Source organism: Polypterus senegalus, chromosome 10 (assembly GCF_016835505.1).
Source record: "Polypterus senegalus isolate Bchr_013 chromosome 10, ASM1683550v1, whole genome shotgun sequence".
NCBI classification, from domain to species: domain Eukaryota; kingdom Metazoa; phylum Chordata; class Cladistia; order Polypteriformes; family Polypteridae; genus Polypterus; species Polypterus senegalus.
The window spans coordinates 43645211-43668271 of NC_053163.1; the positions used below are offsets into that span (position 1 = coordinate 43645211).

The 23061-nt window shown below is 39.7% G+C and overlaps 1 protein-coding gene across 1 annotated transcript in view; it reads left to right on the forward strand.

Annotated features, from left to right (window-relative positions):
• Positions 1-23061, forward strand: part of col4a6 (collagen, type IV, alpha 6) — a 582406-nt gene that overhangs the window by 523951 nt on the left and 35394 nt on the right. The window contains exon 43 of the mRNA XM_039765772.1: positions 20865-21056. Coding sequence (XP_039621706.1) covers positions 20865-21056 — 192 coding nt within the window. The remainder of the gene's footprint in view (positions 1-20864; positions 21057-23061) is intronic.

Consider the following 23061-nt stretch of genomic DNA (forward strand, 5'->3'; position numbering starts at 1 on the left):
ACAGTCCTATTATCCTCCCTGACCCAGAAGTGTTCCCAATCCCCAGTCCACGTGATTCTCTATCACTTCCGGGTCAGGTACGAGTCCTTCCTCTCACCCCGGAAGCACGTCGCTCTTCCTTTAACGTACTTCTGGGTTATAGGGCACAAATGATTCTTCTGTCCTCCCTGCAGCTCCCTCTTGCGGCCCCTGTGGTATCCAGCAGGGTCGTGTATAAAAACTACATAGTCCATGACTCCCTGCTGGTCTTCGGGGCACCTCCATACTGTAGGGAGGGCTCCGTCTGGCAGCCTGGGGGTATTGGCCAGGATGACAAGCCAGCCAAAGACCACAATCTATGTATGTCTGTTAAAGCTGAGAAACAGGGAGACGAGCAGTGAATGTCAATGTGAGGCAATGCAAAGTGATACTTCTGTTACCTTGAGATCTTGAAAGTTCTGGGCAGGGATTTGTAGATAGACAGGTGGGGGTGGATGTTGAAGGTGAAGGGTGCCAAGCAGCTATCGCAGCTACACAGAGTTAAACAGCACAAGCCACATTACCCGAAACAGCTTCTTTCAGAAGCAGCAGTGGACAATAAAGCACAGGTGTCATTACAGATTCATTTCTATATTGATTCTTATTACTTATGTTTTAATGAGTTTATAAAGTGAAGATTTAAGAAAAGAAAAGCTACAGTGCTTATCAGCAAAGAAAGCCATTAAGAGAACCTATGGTAAATGACTAGTCAGAGAAAGACTGAAAGGCACGAACTAGGGAAACAAGCGATGGACAACAGTGTGAGGAAGTGCAGAGTGATACTTTTGATGCCATCAGATCATGAATGTTTTAGGCAGGGAATTGTACAGAAGCAGAGCTCAGATGAGAAGGAGTAAGTTGAAAGTGAAGGACATCGAGCAGCTATAGCAGTTGTACAGAGTGAAACAGCACAAGCCACATCACCTGAAAAGCTCCTTGTACAAGCAAAAGTGGACAAAAACACAGACGATTTCACATATGTTCAGTATCTCTAGACCACAAAACAGTGACTACTACAGTGTGTAACAGGAGTCATACTGAATTGGTTATTTGTGGCTTGATTTATATATATATATATATATATACTAGCAGAATACCCGCACTTCGCAGCGGAGAAGTAGTGTATAAAAGAAGTTATGAAAAAGAAAAGGAAAAATTTTAAAAATAACGTAACATGATTGTTAATGTAATTGTTTTGTCATTGACATGAGTGTTGTTGTCATATTTATATATATATCTATATATATAGATATATATATATATATATCTATACTAATAAAAGGCAAAGCCCTCACTTACTCACTCACTGACTCACTCACTCACTGACTCATCACTAAATCTCCAACTTCCCGGTGAAGGACTGTGCTTATGCAGAGGAAGATGAGATGGTCAGGGTGGTGTTTGGCACAAACTCATTGAAACTGCGAGAGAAACTTTTAAGTGCCGGGTCTTAGCTGACATTACACGAGATGGCACCAGTACAGCTGGGAACCTTCGATGCAAGTACACCAAGCGGCTCACGTGAACTTACGCAATGCGCAGGCAAAAAGCAACAGTTCCAAAGAGTGCTGAACAAAAACTGAATTACATAATTGAGAAGGCAGCAAAAAAATATGAAGCGTCTTATACATACAATCATATTCATAAGTGCAGCTACTGTGTAAACAAAGCACACGGTGGAAAAAGTGAATGTCCTGCTAAAGGAAGACAGTGTAAAAAAAAGCCGTACATGCAGTTTGTCACATCACAGATAAAAAGGAAGACGAGCTGTTTATTGATGCAGTAAGGAACTAATCGATGAATGAAACCTCTTATCTTTACAACGATTGACAAACACGGAATGTAACTTGAACACATTGTACAAATACGAGCCTGATTGAAAGAAATAATGATAATCAAATCCTTGATGACAGCAACATTCAATAACACTCACAAAACAATTACTGTATATTGACAATCATGTTACGTTATTTTTAAAATGTTCCCTTTTCTTTTTCATAACTTCTACTTCTCCACTGGTACACGGGTATATATATATAAATGTATATATATCCCCCGATCTACAGTACATACTTTAGCATAGACAAGCCACACGCTGTGGCAATTGTAGAGTCTTAAGCCTCTAACGCCGACATTCGAGGTTCGATTCCGAGAGGGGTGTACTGACTATGTATGCGCTACCCGATTCATTTTACCTTCGCATCTCCTTGGTTTGGGACGTATGAAAAAATATTAGGTTAACGCAGAATCATGTTACGTTATTTTTAAAATTTTCCCTTTCTTAGCACAAGCACAGCTGAGAAGCTTCGATGCATGTACTCCATAACGTGTTAAAAAATAACGCATTTAATCACACTTTCAATTCCAAGCAAACGGGAACTTTTGTCAATGCATGATTTCCTGGTACATCCATTACACTGATGCACACATCACAGCTACAAAAATGTTAGAGTCGGAATAAAGCGCGTTCCTACGACTGATCATTTCGACTACCCGAAATAAGCCTTGATAAAAGCATGGTTTTGTGCACACTGAAAAGCAAGCAAAATTAGATGCATTACAGAAAGCAGACTTTGTGGCTCTTACTGGGGATCATTGGACTTCCGTGACCGTTAGTAATTCTAAATACATCTAATTACAAAATGTTCAATGATCACACTGTTTTAGCCTAATGTACAAAATAATTTTGGCTAATGTTACTCAGAGTTTAAAGAGTAAGCTGGTCAAATTACCTTTTATGTTTCTGACTTATTTTTTAAGAAGAAAACTGCACTTTATGTTGAAATTTTGGTTATTATTATTTAAAGACAATACTATTCTGAAAATGTACTTAAAGTACTTAAACTACCACTTTATTTTTAAGTCTGCCCAATTTTAACCAGGGATGATATTTTTGTTTCTGTTTTGAATTCAAATGCAGTTTAAAAGCTTTTTTTTCAGAAATTATACAGCTTCAGTTTACAATATTCATGTCCATGTCTATTATTTGATTCTGTCGCCCACTAAAACCGTTTTAAATTAAAAAAAAAAAATTTGCGATTTGGGGCAAATTTACGTGTGCGATTACATACGATTAATCAAGATTAATTCTTACACAGCCTCTAATTAATTGGATTAATTTTTTAATCGAGTCCCACCCTATATATATATATATGTAGATATATATGTAGATTTGTATATATATGTGTATATACAGTATATATGTAGATATGTATATGTTGTATATACAGTATGTATATATGTGTGTGTGTATATATACAGTATGTGTATATATGTATATGTATATATATGTTTATATATGTGTCTGTGTGTGTATGTATATATATATATATATATATATATATATATATATATATATATATGCCAGCAACACTCATGACAATGACAAAACAATTACATTGTCAATCATGTTACGTTATTATTAAAATGTTTCCTTTTCTTTTTACTTCTCGCTGCCAATCGCAGGTATTTTGCTATATATATATATATATATATATATATATATATATATATATATATATATATATATATATAATATAAATAGATAGATATGACAACAACACTCATATCAATGACAAAACAATTACATTAACAATCATCTTACGTTATTTTTAAAATGTTTGCTTTTCTTTTCATAACTTCTTTAACACACTACTTCTCATGGCTAACGGTATTCTGCTAGTATATATATATATATATATATATATATATATATATATATAGCAAAATACCCACGCTTGGCAGCGACAAGTAAAAAGAAAAGGAAACATTTTAATAATAACGTAACATGATTGACAACGTAATTATTTTGTCATTGTCATGAGTGCTGCTGGTATATATATATATATATATATATACATATATATATATATATACATATACATATATACATATATATATATACATACATATATACATACATATATATACTATGGGGTGCGAAACAGGCAAATACAGTAATCCCTCCTCGATCGCGGGGGTTGCGTTCCAGAACCCCCTGCGATAGACGAAAATCCGCGAAGTAGAAACCATATGTTTGTGCAGTTATTTTTATATATTTTAAGCCCTTATAAACTCTCCCACACTGTTAACATTATTAGAGCCCTCTAGACATGAAATAACACCCTTTAGTCAAAAGTTTAAACTGTCCTCCATGACAAGACAGAGATGACAGTTCTTTCTCACAATTAAAAGAATGCAAATAGATCTTCTTCTCTTCAGGAGCAGAGAATTTCAGAGGGAGAGAGAGAGAGCCGAAAGGAAAGCAAACAATCAAAAAATCAATACTTGTGCTTTTAAGTTTGCCGCGGCATTTTTAGAGGAGCTCAGGATCTTCTAAGCAAACAGCCTCTGTGCAAACAGCCCCTCTGCTCACATCTCCTCCGTCAGGCGCAGAGAATGTCAGAGAGAGAGAGCGAGATTAAAGCAACAATCAAAAAATCAATACATGTGCTTTTGTGCTTTTAAATATGCTGAGCACCGCAATAAAGCGGCATTTTTTTAGAGGAGCGTCAGTATCTTTTAAGCAAACAGCACCTCTGCTTACAGCCCCTCCGTCAGGCGCAGAGAATGTCAGAGAGGGTGAGAGAGAGGCACAGACAAGCAAACAATGAAGCTCCGCGCGGGATGCATATCTTATAGCATTGAGGAGTTTTAGTTAATATGTAATACATGCTCTGATTGGGTAGCTTCTAAGCCATCCGCCAATAGCGTCCCTTGTATGAAATCAACAGGGCAAACAAACTGAGGAAGCGTGTAGCATAAATTAAAAGACCCACTAACTGCAGAAATCCGCGAACCAGCGAAAAATCTGTGATATATATTTAGATGTGCTTACATTTAAAATCCGCGATAGAGTGAAACCGCGAAAGTCAAAGCGCGATATAGCGAGGGATTACTGTACATTGATTTTCTGAATATATAAAGTCAGCGTCAGAATATATAAAGTCAAAACTTGAATATATAAAGTCATTCCCGAATATATAAAGTCACTGTCGGAATATATACAGTATGTGTGTGTGTATGTATGTGTGTGTATATGTATGTGTGTAGATATGTATATATATATATATATTGTTGTAAAAGATTCAAAAGCAGACAGCATAAAGGTTTGGGGTTTCCGGCCCCGTATACTGTATAAATATCCACAATTCAATAAACAAAATAAGGTCAAAATATAAACACAAATTGTTCATATGCGCGACACTGAATGATGGCGTCGGCGGCCATTTTATGAAGGAGGAGCCGGAAGTGGAGGAATGCTGGGAAGGAACCGTGGGGGAAGATGGGATCGATGACGTCAGGAACAATGGAGGAGGAAGGGCGGAAGTAAAATGAGGCTTATGGTATATATATATATATATATATATGGTATATATATATATATATATATATATATATGGTATATATATATATATATATATATATGGTATATATATATACATATCCATACATATACACATATATATATACACACACACATATATACATACATAATACACATACATCCACATATATATACATATATATATACTAGCAAAATACCAGCTTAGAGGAGAAGTAGTGTGTTAAAGAAGCAATGAAAAGAAAAGGAAACATTTTGAAAATAACGTAACATGATTGTCAATGTTATTGTTTTGTCACTGTTGTGAGTGATGTGTTGTTGTCATATATAATACTGTATGTGTATATATATATATATATATATATATATATATATATATTTACACACACACACAAACATATATATACATATCTATACATATACACATACATACACACACATATATACACACAAATACATATATATATATATATACATACACACACACATATATAAACATATATATACATATACATACATATCTACATATATACACACACAGCTATTTCAATCAGTGCAATACGCTGTTTGTTAAAACGGATGACACTCGCTCTTACGTGCAAGTCTGCGTGGATATTATGAACTATCATATTTGTTCAAGTTCTATTTAAATTTTAAATAGAAGGAATTTTTATTTAGTCGACAGAAATATCTTTGGTAGGAATGGTAAAAACAGACAGGAATATTATTCCTGAATAAATCAACTCAAACCTTAAACAACTTATAATATTTTGCTCTCCATAAAAATATATCCTGTCTAAATTATACAAGTTAGAAATAAAGTAAACATTAAAAGAACAAACATTCAAATTTCTTTACTCTTATGTAATTTTATATTTTATAAAAAATAAACTTAGATTTTAAATATCCCAAAAGATTTTGCTCTCCATAAAAATATATCCTGTCAAAATTATACAAATTCAAATATGAACATGCTGCATAACAAAACCTAGAAATATAAATAAAATGTGTTCCTTTCAGCAATAACAAATCAAATCATTAAGTTGTCTTTGCTCATATGTCATTTTAGAGCTGGACGCCTGGCATCTTTTTTTGGCAACAGGTTCGTTTCTGTTTCCTGTGAGGTTCTGTGTTGTGGAGATTCTCAGGATGGATTGCAGGTGCTCATCAGTGAGGCAACTCCTGTGTGCTGTTTTGTTAGTCTTTATCACTGAGAAGAGCTTCTCACACAGATATGTGCTACCAAACATGCACAAGGTTCGAGCCGCATGTAGACGGACTTTATTTGTTCTTCAAAGTCACCAAAGCGCCGTGCAAACTCAGTGCGCAGTGCGCTCAGTTTATCAGCAAAGTGCGTATTTGGGAACACCGTAGTGACGACTTGGTTTAACATTACTTGGTAATAGGGAAAGTGGGGCAAGTGGTTGTGTCTCCCATAAAAGCAGCCTCAATTGAAATCACTTTGTGATTGTGCACGGGTAAAAACGTCCGCTGAAGTGTCAGATTCTTATTTAATTATGCTGCTTTCTGTATCTTCTGCATTGCATTCAGGTCTTTCAGGTTACCCTGATGTTTTGTTTTATAGTGCCGTCTTAGATTAAATTCTGTAATTACAGCCACATTAGCTCCACAAATGAGACACACGGGTTCAGTAAACATATACTCAGCCTCCCATCGGTTTTTAAAGGCTCTATTTTCAGAATCAACTTTTCTCTTCAGCATCGCGTGAGCTAGCTTCGCAATAACTTGCAGCATCTTAAGGTAGACTTGATTAACGCGGTAACTGTTCGGCAAGGCAGCTGAAGCGCTGCATTATGGGATCTGTAGTTTATTGTGTTACCAGCGCTTCACATACCCGGGCTTTAATAACAATAATACAGTATATAAAATGATCTCGGGCGGATATAATTACACGCCGGGCCGGATGTGGCCCGCGGCCCTTGAGTTTGACACATATGGACTAAATAGAACTTCAAAAGATATATTTTTTCAAATGTGATCGCGCAATTCAGATAGAGTTGACGCGCACTACAGCCTGCATGCCTCAATAAGTCATCCTCCCCTTGTCCTTACTTTTTTACCGTTCATCTAATGAATACACTGAGTATGGCTTTACCAAAACAATCACTGATGGCGAATAAAGTATCCATTATTCGAGTATGTAGATCGGGTTATATATATATACATACAGTGGTGTGAAAAACTATTTGCCCCCTTCCTGATTTCTTATTCTTTTGCATGTTTGTCACACAAAATGTTTCTGATCATCAAACACATTTAATCATTAGTCAAATATAACACAAGTAAACACAAAATGCAGTTTTTAAATGATGTTTTTTATTATTTAGGGAGAAAAAATCCAAACCTACATGGCCCTGTGTGAAAAAGTAATTGCCCCCTGAACCTAATAACTGGTTGGGCCACCCTTAGCAGCAGTAACTGCAATCAAGCATTTGCGATAACTTGCAATGAGTCTTTTACAGTGCTCTGGAGGAATTTTGGCCCACTCATCTTTGCAGAATTGTTGTAATTCAGCTTTATTTGCGGGTTTTCTAGCATGAACCGCCTTTTTAAGGTCATGCCATAGCATCTCAATTGGATTCAGGTCAGGACTTTGACTAGGCCACTCCAAAGTCTTCATTTTGTTTTTCTTCAACCATTCAGAGGTGGATTTGCTGGTGTGTTTTGGGTCATTGTCCTGTTGCAGCACCCAAGATCGCTTCAGCTTGAGTTGACGAACAGATGGCGGACATTCTCCTTCAGGATTTTTTGGTAGACAGTAGAATTCATGGTTCCATCTATCACAGCAAGCCTTCCAGGTCCTGAAGCAATAAAACAACCCCAGACCATCACACTACCACCACCATATTTTACTGTTGGTATGATGTTCTTTTTCTGAAATGCTGTGTTCCTTTTTCGCCAGATGTAACGGACATTTGCCTTCCAAAAGTTCAACTTTTGTCTCATCAGTCCACAAGGTATTTTCCCAAAAGTCTTGGCAATCATTGAGATGTTTCTTAGCAAAATTGAGACGAGCCCTAATGTTCTTTTGCTTAACAGTGGTTTGCGTCTTGGAAATCTTCCATGCAGGCCGTTTTTGCCCAGTCTCTTTCTTATGGTGGAGTCGTGAACACTGACCTTAATTGAGGCAAGTGAGGCCTGCAGTTCTTTAGACGTTATCCTGGGGTCTTTGTGACCTCTCGGATGAGTCGTCTCTCTCTTGGGGTAATTTTGGTCGGCCAGCCACTCCTGGGAAGGTTCACCACTGTTCCATGTTTTTGCCATTTGTGGATAATGGCTCTCACTGTGGTTCACTGGAGTCCCAAAGCTTTAGAAATGGCTTTATAACCTTTACCAGACTGATAGATCTCAATTACTTCTGTTCTCATTTGTTCCTGAATTTCTTTGGATCTTGGCATGATGTCTAGCTTTTGAGGTGCTTTTGGTCTACTTCTCTTTGTCAGGCAGCTCCTATTTAAGTGATTTCTTGATTGAAACAGGTGTGGCAGTAATCAGGTCTGGGGGTGGCTACGAAAATTGAACTCAGGTGTGATACACCACAGTTAGGTTATTTTTTAACAAAGGGGCAATTACTTTTTCACACAGGGCCATGTAGGTTTGGATTTTTTCTCCCTAAATAATAAAACCATCATTTAAAAACTGCATTTTGTGTTTACTTGCGTTATATTTGACTAATGGTTAAATGTGTTTGATGATCAGAAACATTTTGTGTGACAAACATGCAAAAGAATAGGAAATCAGGAAGGGGCAAATAGTTTTTCACACCACTGTATATATATGTATATATATATATATATATATATATATATATATATATACCAGCGTATCAGCGGAGAAGTAGTGTGTTAAAAAGCTAGAAAAGAAAAGGGAACATTTTAAAAATAACGTAACATGACTGTCAATATACAGTATTTGTTTTGTGAGTGTTACTGAGTGTTGCTGTCATCAAGGATTTGATTATCATTATTTCTTTCAATCAGGTTCGTATTTGTAGGATGTGTTGTGTTCAAGTTACATTCCGTGTTTGTCAATCGTTGTAAAGATAACAGGTTTCATTCATCGATTCGTTTCTTACTGCATCAATAAACAGCTCGTCTTCTTCTTTATCTGAGACCTGACACACTGCATGCACGGGTATTTTTTACACTGTCTTCCTTTAGCGGGACATTGACTTTTTCCAACGTGTGCTTTGTTTCCGCAGTAGTTGGATTTATGAATATGCTTGTATGTATGAGACGCTTCATATTTTTGCTGCCTTTTCAATTGTGTAATTCGGTTTTGTTCAGCGCTCTTTGGAACTGTTGCTTTTTATCTGTGCACTGCGTCAGTTCATGTGAGCCACTCGGTGTATATGCATCGAAGGTTCCCAGCTGTGCTGGTGCCATCTCGTGCTATGTCCATGGCTGTATTTAATGTTACCTTAGTCCTGGCACTTAAAACTTTCTCTCGCAGTTTCGCTGAGTTTGTGTCAAACACCACCCTGACCATCTCATCTTCCTCTCCATAAGCACAGTCCTTCACCCGTGAATATTTACCCGTGGCAGTTTATTCATAAAGCTTCAATTGGTGATCTGTCGTTCTGCGTTAATCGCATATTTTTTCATATGTCTCAAATCAAGGGGATGCGAGGCTAAAATGTATTGGGAAGCGCGCGTACATACTTAGTGCATCCTCTCTCGGGAATTGAACCCTGGAAGCCGGCACTAGAGGCGAAGGCTCTACTATTGCGCCACGGCGTGTGGTTTGTCTATTTGAGCGTAGCAGTGTAATTCGGTTTTTGTTCAGCACTCTTTGGCACTGTTGCTTTTTGTCTGCGCACTGTGTCAGTTCACATGAGCCACTGAATATGGTTTTATATGTCACTCGCTCGCCTCTAATTGTTTTGCTGCCTTCTTAATTATATAATGCATGTTTTCTTCAGCGCTTTTTGAGGTCTTCCTGGTTTTCTATGTACTGCGTGATTACGTGGGAGGCGTGATGATGTCACACAAAACTCCGCCCCACGGCGTTGAAGCTCATCTCCATTACAGTAAATGGAGAAAAACTGCTTCCAGTTATGACCATTACGCGTAGAATTTCGATATAAAACCTGCCCAACTTTTGTAAGGAAGCTGTAAGGAATGAACCTGCCAAATTTCAGCCTTCCACCCACACGGGAAGTTGGAGAATTAGTGATGAGTGAGTGAGTGAGTGAGTGAGTGAGTGAGGGCTTTGCCTTTTATTAGTATAGTTCTACATATACACACATACATATACATACACACACATATATACACACAAATACATATATATATATATATATATATACATACATACACACACATATATATAAACATATATATACATACTGTACATATCTACATATATACATACACACACACACACACACACACACACACACACACACAACTGTCGTATATGTTGAAGTTTTATTTAAATTTTAAATAGAAGGAATTTTTATTTAGTCGACAGAATATTATTCCGGAATAAATCAACTCAAACCTTAAATAACTTATAATATTTTGCTCTCCATACAAATATATCCTGTCTAAATTATACAAGTTAGAAATAAAGTAAATGTTAAAAGAACAAACATTCAAATTTCTTTACTCTTATGTAATTTTATATAAAAAATAAACTTAAATTTTAAATATCCCAAAAGATTTTGCTCTCCATAATAATATATCCTGTCAAAATTATACAAATTCAAAAATGAACACGGTGCATAACAAAACCTGGAAACATAAATAAAATTTGTTATTTTCAGCAATAACAAATCAAATCATTCAGTTGTCTTTGCTCATATGTCATTTTATCAGAGCTGGACGCCTGGCATCTTTTTTGGCAAGAAGTTCATTTATGTTTGGTGTGAAGTTCTGTGTTGTGGAGATTCTCAGGATGGACTGCAGGTGCTCATCAGTGAGGCGACTCCTGTGTGCTGTTTTGTTAGTCTTCATTACTGAGAAGAGCTTCTCACACAGATATGTGCTACCAAACATGCACAAGGTTCGAGCCGCATGTAGACGGAGCTGGAGCATTTGTGCAGGAATGGAGTGAATAAACTGTGCGGGCCGTGCAGTATCGTACTTTGCCTTCAGTGTGCCATTACACTGCAGCTCAATCACCTCCATCTGAATCTGCACAGGTGCAGTTTCCACATCTACAGCAAATGGGTTGCGAAACAACTCAAAATTCTTTTTTTGTTCTTCAAAGTCACCAAAGTGCCGTGCGAATTCAGTGCGCAGTGCGCTCAGTTTATGAACAAAGTGCATATTTGGGAACACTGTAGTGTCAACTTGGTTCAACATTTTTTTTTTTACCGTGTCCTGTTCGGCTGTGAAGCAATCAGAATTGATGTCTGAATGCTGGCGACTACCCTTACAGTTTTTCTCTCAGGTGGAGCGTTACAGCTTCTGCTGACGTCACGCCTGATACCAAAACTTTATTAAAAATATTTTTAGATGTTTTTAAGATTCGAACCGGATACGGAGACAAAAGTGAAAGAAAAAGAAGAGAGAGAAGGAAGAGATGGAGGTAAAGGGGAGGGGTTTCATATAGAATAAACAATAAATGAACCAGAATCCGCTTCTAGACCTGCAGAAAGAGAGGGAAAAAAAAACCACAAGACAAAAACATTGCTGCATCAGCTACATGAAGATATATAAAAGTAAAAATGTTTGCTGACAATCATACAGTAATTATTACTGAGGCATTTAGGGCCACCACAACCTTAGATCATGTGCTGAAGATGTCCAAGTCATACTTATGAAATCACCATGTGAGCACCTGTGTGCGTACGCACGCTTGTATGTGTAAGGTTTCTCTATAGGAGCATCCAATAGTGAGTGTGAAGGGCCACAGACCTGCCCCCAAAAACGTGTGGAAGATGGAGGGAGTTCCAAGCCCAGAGATCCAGAGGTCACCCAGGCGGAGACCCCAGGGAGGCCGTCACCAGAGAAGCCCCAACCCCCACCGAGGCGCAGAGGATCACCCGGGGTCACAACCAGCAGCCGGCAGAGTCCGGGAGATATCAGCGGCAAGCCCTCAGGCCGCCCGCAGCCGCTCTCCCCAGTCGGCGGGCCGGAACCCAGCAGCCGGGACCCAGGGCGACCCACCCGCCGAGGACCCAACAGAGCCCAGGGAACCAGATCCCACCAGGCAGCCACGGGAGCGACCAGACAGATGCTTAAGGCAGGGGAGGGTAGGCAAAGATGTTGTAGTATTGCCAGATGTCCCAGGAGAGGGGAGGAGTCCAAAACCCCACCTGACATATACAGTCACACACAAACACAGTCATACACTCCCTCCCTCATGCTCTCACATACACATACAACCCAAGACTTACAAGGATGTACGCCAGACACCCATTCACACTCCCCACACACACCCTACCTAACTCTGGTCCCGGTGCTGCCATACCTGAGGTACAGCCATTCCTGGGCGTCAGAGTTAGCCCGTTCTGCAGGGGTAATAGTGAGCAGGCACCCCGTCCAACGTAGAGCAAAGCAACCCACCACTCCAGACCACAGGCAGACGGCCAGCTCCCACTCCTAGCCTCCAGCCCCGGGCAGCTAACTGAGAACAGAGGTGTAATAAGACCTCTAGTCTCCCTCCGCCTGCTCTAATGTAGTGTTGGTGTGTGTTGATAAGGTGCATTTTGTGGTTGGGGGCGGCAGTGCCGGCACCATGTGGCCTACACCAGCTGATGCCAACACACAGCCCCACCTCCCCCCCAAAACTCTCCGTGACTAGGTGCAGTTTAAAATTGGAAGTGGACACCGGCACTTTCGGAGTGAGGCTGAAATTTCCCCCCAACGGATGCCGTTGAGTGTGCCCACTCCCAAGGCCCTAAGTGTGCATTTGTGTGGAATGTTTTTTGTGGAAGTGTTTAATGTGCAAATAAAATTGGGGTGTAGGCTGCCACAGGACTGCGGAAGCGGGATCCATACCCGCACCCCCTGACTTACCCACACCCCAAGGCCCTATGTGCATGTTTGTGTGATGATGTGAAGGAGCAGGAGGAGGAAATGTCTGAGGATGGGGAGGAACGGCTGAGGGGCCTGAGCCCTCCAGGGAGCCAGCTCCCCTACTGGCCCCAATAGGCACCTCCGTTCCCAAAATCCACCCGGGCACGGAGGCCCCAGCCTATCTAGCCATGGCCGAAGCAGCAGCATCACAGAGCCCCACGGAGTCTGAGGCCACCAACCCACACCACCCCAGCAGAATATTTACTCCCATCCCCACATTTACTCAACATTCAGATTAAGTAAGACATAAGACACCCAGGTAAAGCTGGATCCTCCCCCTCCCGGACATCCCCTCCCCATGGTGGAACTGCCGCGTTCGGCCCTCTTCCCGGCAGCGTACATGCCAGGACCCAATCCCCAAGGCCCCACCCATATCCCCATCCGGGACGGCCGCCCCCATACCCTAAGCCACCAGGCCCACCCCCAGACCAACCCAGGGGCATTGCAGCCACTAGGCAGCGACCCGCAGCCACCGTCAAGACCCCCCTAAGGCCCCAAGCACCACCAGAGTCGGGCAGCAGCCCCCCAGCCCAAGACCCCCCTAGTGAACCCACCCCAGGGATCCTCCAGATACTCCAAGCTCAGACTATCAACCACAGCATCCCGCAGGACCATATCAATGACCCTCCATCATCGCTATGTGATGGAACCGATCAAAGGAGCCCAGAGAGATTGATTTGAAGTGGAGGCAGAGGCTGTCTCAAGTGTAATATGATCCAATAAAAGATTTCTATACTGGTTAATGCAAAGATTATCTTTTTTTTCCAGTTTATGAGGATAGTTTTCTTAGCGATGCATATGGCGTGAGAACCACGTGAACCAAATTTGTTTCAATCGGGACATCCTCTAGGTTCCCCAGCAAGCAAAATGAGGGGGAAGTTGGGATATCACATTTCAGACACTTTGACAGGTCTTCACATACTCTATACCAGAATCCCTGAACAGGTGGACATGACCACAGTGCGTGGATATAACTGTCAGGAATGTTGTCTGTGCAGTGTGTGCAGGTGTCAGATGGCACAAATCCCATCCTGAACATCCGATGACCTGTATAGTGTACTCTGTGTAGAATTTTGTATTGAATTAGTTGTAAATTGGGGTTTCTGATCGTTTTAAAAGTTTTTAAACAGGTTTGGGACCAGAAAGTCTGATCAAAGCTAACTAATAGATCCTCCTCCCATTTGCCTATAGGAATTGCTATTGTATCATCTATTTTGGTCAATGTTTTATATACTTTAGACAGTAATTTGGGGTGTTTGAGATTACAGAAGTCTAATACCCTTGATGGTGTTTGTAATTCTACTTTAAGCTTAAATTTTTCTTTAACTACTGATTTAATTTGGAGATATTCTAAAATCTATTCTTGTCTATCTCAAATTGGGAGACTATTCTGTTAAATGGAATGAAATCCAATCCTTCAACTATGTGTTCCATGTATAGAATTCCTTTACTTTTCCAGTATGGGAGGTTCATCATTTTATTGTTTTGCAATATGTCAGGATTATTCCAGATGGGTGTGCGTCTGCATGGAATTAGTGAAGACTCCGTCATTTTTAGATATTCCCACCATTAATACTTTTAAAGCTTTCATGCTTTCTTATTTTTGAGCTAATAAACGGTAGGTCCGAAAGCTCTATAGTATTGCAAAGTGTCTGTTCTACATCTAACCAGGACTCATCCAGCGGGTTATGTTGTAACCATCTTGGTATATATTGGAGCCTGTTGGTTAAGAAATAATGATAGAAGTTGGGTAGATCCAACCCTCCTCTATCTTTGGTCTTCTGTAGTTTTTAAGCTAATTCGTGGAGGTTTATCCTTCCAAAGGAATTTAGTGATGGAGGAGTCCAGGGATCTAAACCAATCAGATGATGGCTTGTTTGGGATCATAGAAAATAAGTAATTGATTCTTGGTAAAACCATCATTTTAATTGTGGCAACCCTCCCCATAAGTGATATCGGTAAGGATTTCCATCTAGCAAGATCATCTTCCACTTTCTTTAATAGTGGGATGTAGTTTAGTTTAGTTAGATCTGCCAGCCTGGGAGACACATGAATGCCCAGGTATGTAATATTCCCTGATTCCAATTGTGTATTAAGGGAATTGACAAAGAGAAATTAATTGGAAGAACTGTGGATTTTAACCAGTTTATTGAATAATCTGAAACTCTTGAAAAGGAGTTTATTAGTTCAATTGCCTGGGAGAGAGAGGATTGAGAATTCTGAAGATAAAGTAACACGTCATCTGCATAAAGACTGATTTTATGTTCTATGTTCTTACACTTTATGCCTTTAATAACTGTAGTTTGCCTGATTGCTGCTGCTAGTGGTTCAATAAAGATAGCAAATAGCGAGGGGAGAGGGGCATCCCTGCCTGGTCCCCTCTGAAGACAGAAGCTATCTGATGTTTGGTCATTTGTCCTGACGCATGCTGTTGGTGAACTGTATAAAATTTTTAACCAGTTTATGAAGAAGTTTCCAAAACCAAATTTATGTAAAGTTGCAAATAAGAACTTCCAGTTAACTCTATCAAAAGCCTTTTCTGCATCGAGAGATAATATACTGGTTTCCATGTTTCTGCTATAAGAAAAGTCTATTAAGTTGAGTAATCTACGTGAATTTGTGGATGAATGTCTCCCCTTAATGAAACCAGTTTGGTCTGGATGTATTATGAAAGGGGTTACCTTCTCTAATCTTTTTGCAAGGGCTTTACAAATTATTTTCAGGTCAACATTAATAAGAGAAATTGGGCGATAGCTGGTAGGAAATATAGGATCTTTGCCTGGTTTTAACAGGAGACTAATGTTGGCTGAATTCATGTTTGGCTGTAGTCTACCATTTTCTTCTATTTCACTCATCATTCTGAAGAATGTTGGCGCCAGAATGATCCAGAATTCTTTGTAGAACTCTGCTGGAAACCCATCTGGACCTGGAGCCTTCCTATTAGGCATGGAGTTAAGAGCTTCCTGAAGCTCATCTGATGTTAATGGCGAGTCCAGGACTGTAGCTTGGCTATCTGATAATTTAGGAAGTATTATCCTGTCTAGAAACTCATTGATCTCATTATCTGATGGGTTAATCTGTGGTGAGTACAAGGTTTTGTAAAAATCTCTGAAAGTGTTGTTTATTCTTTCAGGGTCATATACTATATTCCCAGTTGAGTCTTTAACAGCAGATATGGCAGTTTTCTCTTTGTTTATTTTTAACTGGTTGGCTAAAACATTGCCTGATTTATTACCGTGTTCAAAGTTTTCTATTCGTAGTCTTTGTGCTAAAAATTGTGTTTTTTTGTCAATAATTCCTTTAAGTTCTAGTTTACTTTTACGCAATTTGTTTTGTAATTCTTCTTCTGGGGATGCCTCTAGAGACTTAATGATTTCTTCTAATTCCTGAATACGTTTGTTTTCTATTTTTTTCTTATGTGATGAGAAGGAAATTATTTTACCTCTCATCACTGCTTTCCCTGCCTCCCAGAGAACAGATGCTGATGTTCCAGGAAGGTCATTGTGTTCTAAATATAAAGCCCACTCTTTTTTATAATATTCCACAAAACCTTCATCTTTAAGCAGTGACATATTAAACCTCCAGTTTTTACCTGATGGGATTGTTTTCTTATTTAACAGAGTTTTGTCTAGAGTTATAGGCGGCAGAGAACAGTCTGGGAAACTCAGATGTTTTAAGTTCATCTGCAACTGTGGCAGACCTATGAGTCTCTTGTAATAAGACAACATCTGCCTGCATTCTTTTAAGCTGATCAAAAATCTTTAATCTCTTCTCTCTAGAGCCAGTTCCATGAACATTCCAACTGACAAACCTTAGTGTACCCAATGTACACTTGGTTCAACATTACTTGGCAACAGGGAAAGTGGGGCATGTTGCACTGGTGCATTTGTGTCCCCCATAAAAGTAGCTTCACTTGAAATCACTTTGTGATTTTGCACGGGTAAAACGTCTGCTGAAGTGTCAGATTCTTCTTTAACTCTTCTGCTTTCTGTATCTTGTGCATTGCATTCAGGTCTTTCAGGTTATCAATGTTTTGTCTCATAGTGCCGTCTTAGATTAAATTCTGTAATTACAGCCACATTAGCTCCACAAATATGAGACACAGGTTTACCGGCAATGTCAGTAAACATATACTCAGCCTCCCATAGGTTTTTAAAGGCTCTATGTTCAGAATCACCTTTTCTCTTCGGCATCGTGTGGGCTAGCTTCGCAATTACTTGCAGCATCATAAGCTAGACTTGATTAACGCGGTAAGTGTTCGGCAAGGCAGCTGAAGCGCTGCATTATGGGATCTGTAGTTTATTGTATTACCAGCGCTTCATATCCCCGGGCCATTAATAACAATAATATATAAAATGATCTTGCGGGACGGATATAATTACACGCCGGGCCGGATGTGGCCTGCGGGCCTTGAGTTTGATACTAAATAGAACTTGAAAAGATATATTTTTTCAAATGTGATTGCACAATTCAGATAGAGTTGATGTGCACTACAGTACATCAAGCCCGCGTGCTATTGTGGTTTTGCCTGCGTGCCTCAATAAGTCATCCTCCCCTCGCTCTTACTTTTATACCGTTCATCTAATGAATACGCTGAGTATGGCTTTACCAAAATAATCATTGATCGCGAATAAAGTATCCATTATTCATAAAGCTTCAATTGGTGATCTGTCGTTCTGCGTTAATCGCATATTTTTTCATATGTCTCAAATCAAGGGGATGCGAGGCTAAAATGTATTGGGAAGCGCGCGTACATACTTAGTGCATCCTCTCTCGGGAATTGAACCCTGGAAGCCGGCACTAGAGGCGAAGGCTCTACTATTGCGCCACGGCGTGTGGTTTGTCTATTTGAGCGTAGCAGTGTAATTCGGTTTTTGTTCAGCACTCTTTGGCACTGTTGCTTTTTGTCTGCGCACTGTGTCAGTTCACATGAGCCACTGAATATGGTTTTATATGTCACTCGCTCGCCTCTAATTGTTTTGCTGCCTTCTTAATTATATAATGTATGTTTTCTTCAGCGGTTTTTGGAGCTCTTCCTGGTTTTCTCCGTACTGCGTGATTATGTGGGAGGCGTGATGATGTCACACGAAACTCTGCCCCCCACGACTTTCGCGCTCAACTCCATTACAGTAAATGGAGAAAAATAGCTTCTAGTTATGACCATTACGCGTAGAATTTCGAAATGAAACCTGCCCAACTTTTGTAAGGAAGCTGTAAGAAATGAACCTGCCAAATTTCAGCCTTCTACCTACACAGGAAGTTGGAGAATTAGTGATGAGTCAGTGTGTGAGTAAGTGAGTGAGTGAGTGAGTGAGTGAGTCAGTGAGGGCTTTGCCTTTTATTAGTATAGATGTATACTGTATATATATATATCAAGGAACAGTGAGTGAGCTAACGGGCTGGCAGCATCAGCTTGGGTGAATCCCCGAGTCTAGGCGGATTGGGAAACGCGTCACGCATAACCACAGCCTGGCTCGTGGCTCGTTACACGAGCCAATGCTCGTATTTAGATCCAAATTTTTCGCTCATACTTTCCTCTTATCTTGAATTTCTCGTATACAGAGGTGATCGTATCTAGAGGTTCCACTGTATATAATTCACTAAGGCAAGACACCCATGGAAAGCCTGCCGGAAGGGGCGTAGATTCACTTAGCCGCCGACAAGTAAGACACATATGTTGCACGCAGGAAGGAGCCACGCCGGAAGTGAATCGCCATATGCAGCATGTAAAACGGTTTGCGAGGGGTATCCCATGGGATCCTTAAAACAATCTTTTACAACTGAGGTTAAAACACAATGAAGTAAGCAGTCTTTAAAAAACGAGTTTTCGGTTACGACGCACGACCGCGTGTACCATAGCAAACTGTTTTACACGCTACATACAGCAATTCGCATGCGCGACAAACATGCGTCGTCTTAGATGCTCCTGCAGGAACACGGAACGTCTACGTGAGTCACAGGTGCATCTGGACTGAGCAAAGACGACAACGACTCAAGTGACGAGTTGGAGGTGGGCACATGAGCGATGGCGGTCCGCCAGTTTTCAGTCACGGATGATTATGTGTTGGTTTGTTCCGTGCATTGTTACAATGTTGCTTTTCTTGCTGATTTATTACATTACCGATTTTTCAAATGTTAATTTTCTCCCTGTGCTTAAAAATAATTAAAAAACCGGCCTTATTATGCAGCGTATGCTAGTTAAAAATAAAAAAAAAACGAGTAATTACATGTTCATAAGTATTCACAGCCTTTACTCAATACTTTGTTGATGCACCTTTGGCAGTAATTACAGCCTCAAGTCTTTTTGAATATGATACCACAAGCTTGGCACACCTATCCTTGGCCAGTTTTGCCCATTCCTCTTTGCAGCACCTCTCAAGCTCCATCAGGTTGGATGGGAAGCGTCGGTGCACAGCCATTTTAAGATCTCTCTAGAGATGTTCAATCGGATTCAAGTCTGAGCTCTGACTGGGCCACTCACGGACATTCACAGAGTTGTCCTAAAGCCACTCCTTTGATATCTTGGCTGTGTGCTTAGGGTCGTTGTCCTGCTGAAAGATGAACCGTCTCCCCAGTCTGAGGTCAAGAGCGCTCTGGAGCAGGTTTATATCCAGGATTTCTCTGTACATTGCTGCAGTCATCTTTCCCTTTATCCTGACTAGTCTCCCAGTTCCTGCCGCTGAAAAACATCCCCACAGCATGATGCTGCCATCACCATGCTTCACTGTAGGGATGGTATTGGCCTGGTGATGAGCGGTGCCTGGTTTCCTCCAAACGTGACGCCTGGCATTCACACCAAAGAGTTCAATCTTTGTCTCATCAGACCAGAGAATTTTGTTTCTCATGGCCTGAGAGTCCTTCAGGTGCCTTTTGGCAAACTCCAGGCAGGCTGCCATGTGCGTTTTACTAAGGAGTGGCTTTCGTCTGGCCACTCTACCATACTGGCCTGATTGGTGGATTGCTGCAGAGATGGTTGTCCTTCTGGAAGGTTCTCCTCTCTCCACAGAGGACCTCTGGAGCTCTGACAGAGTGACCATCGGGTTCTTGGTCACCTCCCTGTCTAAGGCCCTTCTCCCCCAATCGCTCAGTTTAGGTGGCCGGCCAGCTCTAGGAAGAGTTCTGGTGGTTTCAAATTTCTTCCACTTATGGATTTGTATAGCCCGAGGCTGTCTGGATTATTTTTATGTTGTTCATTCCCTTAGACCAAATTTTCCAAGAGAAACATTACAAGTAAAACAAAGCTCTGATCCACATTTCTTAATGATTATTAGAAGTTACAAATTCTTCTACAAAGAATGTGATCTTAAAAGTGTTAATTTAAATGCTGGATTATTTTATAATTGTGTATAGTATGTGTAATAAAATATAAATATAATTGAACTTGAAAGATGTTTTAGATATAATTCAGAATTATTCTAAAATTTACAGTATACTGTTTTCTTCATTGATTTCAGGACTTCCAGGAAAAATGGGAAGTGTGGGCTTACCTGGAAACGTAGCTCGGGGCTTCAATATTGGATATACACTGGTAAAACATAGCCAGTCTGATCTAGTACCACCTTGTCCTCTTGGTATGAAGAAGTTGTGGGAAGGGTACAGCTTGCTGTACGTGGAGGGACAGGAGAAGGCACATAATCAAGACTTAGGTAAGAAATGTGAAATCTGGTGAATTTTACAGGGGAAAAAAAAAACTTTCCTCGATTGATAGCAAAAAATAATTAATAAGGTTTGTTTGCTATAATGTAGGTATATAAAGGTTTCATTCATAAAATAAGCTCTGAGCTCAGAACATTTAATGCACATAAGTTTGGAAATTTCTGTCCATTTTTATAATAATATTGTAACAACATTTTATTTATGTTGCATCTTTCAAAGGACACAGCAAAATAAAAACAAAAAAATAAGGAAATAAATACTTAAGTGCATAGTTATCAGTAATGCTGATCAGTGAAATATGCCAAAGCGAATTCAAGCACAATTTTAATTGATTACATATCTTTACATTTTAATAAATGACTTTGACCAAAAAGACTGTTAATCTTATTTAGCAATGACCTGTCTCTCTTTTTATTTTCCTTTTTAAAATGACATCATCTGTCAACTTTGTTCCTCTTATTAACTGTTCAGGTTTTGTTACAAATTTTGTAAAACTATTAAGTATAACCCCATGGCTTTTATTTCAAGTTGATCTTGTATTTTCCTTTTATAAACCATACATGGGAAATCTAATTGAGGTTTTTGTCTCTTTAAGGCAAAAAATTAGAATAAAAAAAGCAAAAAATTAAACTGCAATATGTATAATACACTCACAAGAAAAACTGCATTACTGTGTGGCAAAAACTGTTTCCAAACACGCTTGTCTTATGAGACAAAATAGGTCATACATTATAAGAATGACTCTGTCTGGTCTGCCTACAATGGCAGACAGTTTTTTGCTTCTCAGTTTGTACTAAACTGAAAAGACTCTCTGAAAATCCATCAACAGGATAGTTGAATTCCATTATGTGAATATCAGAATCAGATTCAAAAACAGAATCACATTTATTGGTCAAGTATGCACACATACAAGGAGTATGACTTTTGGTGACTCTCCATGTATAAGGTACGTTTTCAATATACACACAACTGTTAATCACACACCTGAGATATAAAACAAGACAGATAATGTAAATACATATATGCATACAAAGTGCTGAGTGCAAGAAATGCTGAAATAAACACTGAAAAACAAGTTTTAACAATATGTAAATAATAGTGCATGACCCTGAGAGGCCTGGAGGTGTGGTGCCTAGCCTGGATAAGCTGAATTAATTATTTCTGACATTGATGGCCTGTGGGAAAAAGCTATTATTATATCTGCATGTTTTGGCATATATTAAGCTATAAAGCCTGGCCAATGGAAGAAGTGTGAAAAGATTGTGGTCTGGATGTGAGGAGTGGTTAATGATTTTTCCTACCCTTTTCATGAATAGGACAAGTTCTGTAAGGTGAACAGACCGGCTCTAATGATATTTTCAACAGACCTGACTGTATGTTGTAGCCTGTTTTTGTCATGTTTAGTCACTGATTTCGAACCACACTGTTATGGATGAGCTGAGAACAGACTCAATGATTGCTGTGTAGAACTGAATCAGTAGCTCCTGTAGAAGGTTGCAGGAAGTACATTCACTGTTTTACCCTTTTTATGTTAGGGTTTTACATGTGGTGAAGGTTTCCACATCTGTCACAGATGTATTAAGTATGGAGAGTGGGGATAATATTGTTAGATCTCTCCTAAAGTCCACTGTCATCTCCACAGTTTTGAGAGTGTTTAGCTTCAGATTATTCTGACTACACAAAAGGGCTCAACCTCCTGTCTGTATGCAGATTCATCACTATCCTGATGAACCCAATGATTGTTGTATCGTCCGCATATTTGATCAATTTGACAGAGGGGGTCCTTAGAGGTTTGGTCATTAGTTTAGAGGAAGAAGAGCAGTGGGGAGAGCACACATCCCTGTTGATCGTACGATACCTAGATGTAAGTTTCCCCTGCTTCACCTGCTGTTTCCTATTGGTCAGGTAATTGGTGATCTATTAACAGGTGGGGGCAGGGAAGAAAAGCTGGGTGAGCTTCGAGTGGATGAGTTCCAGGATTACTATATTTTATGC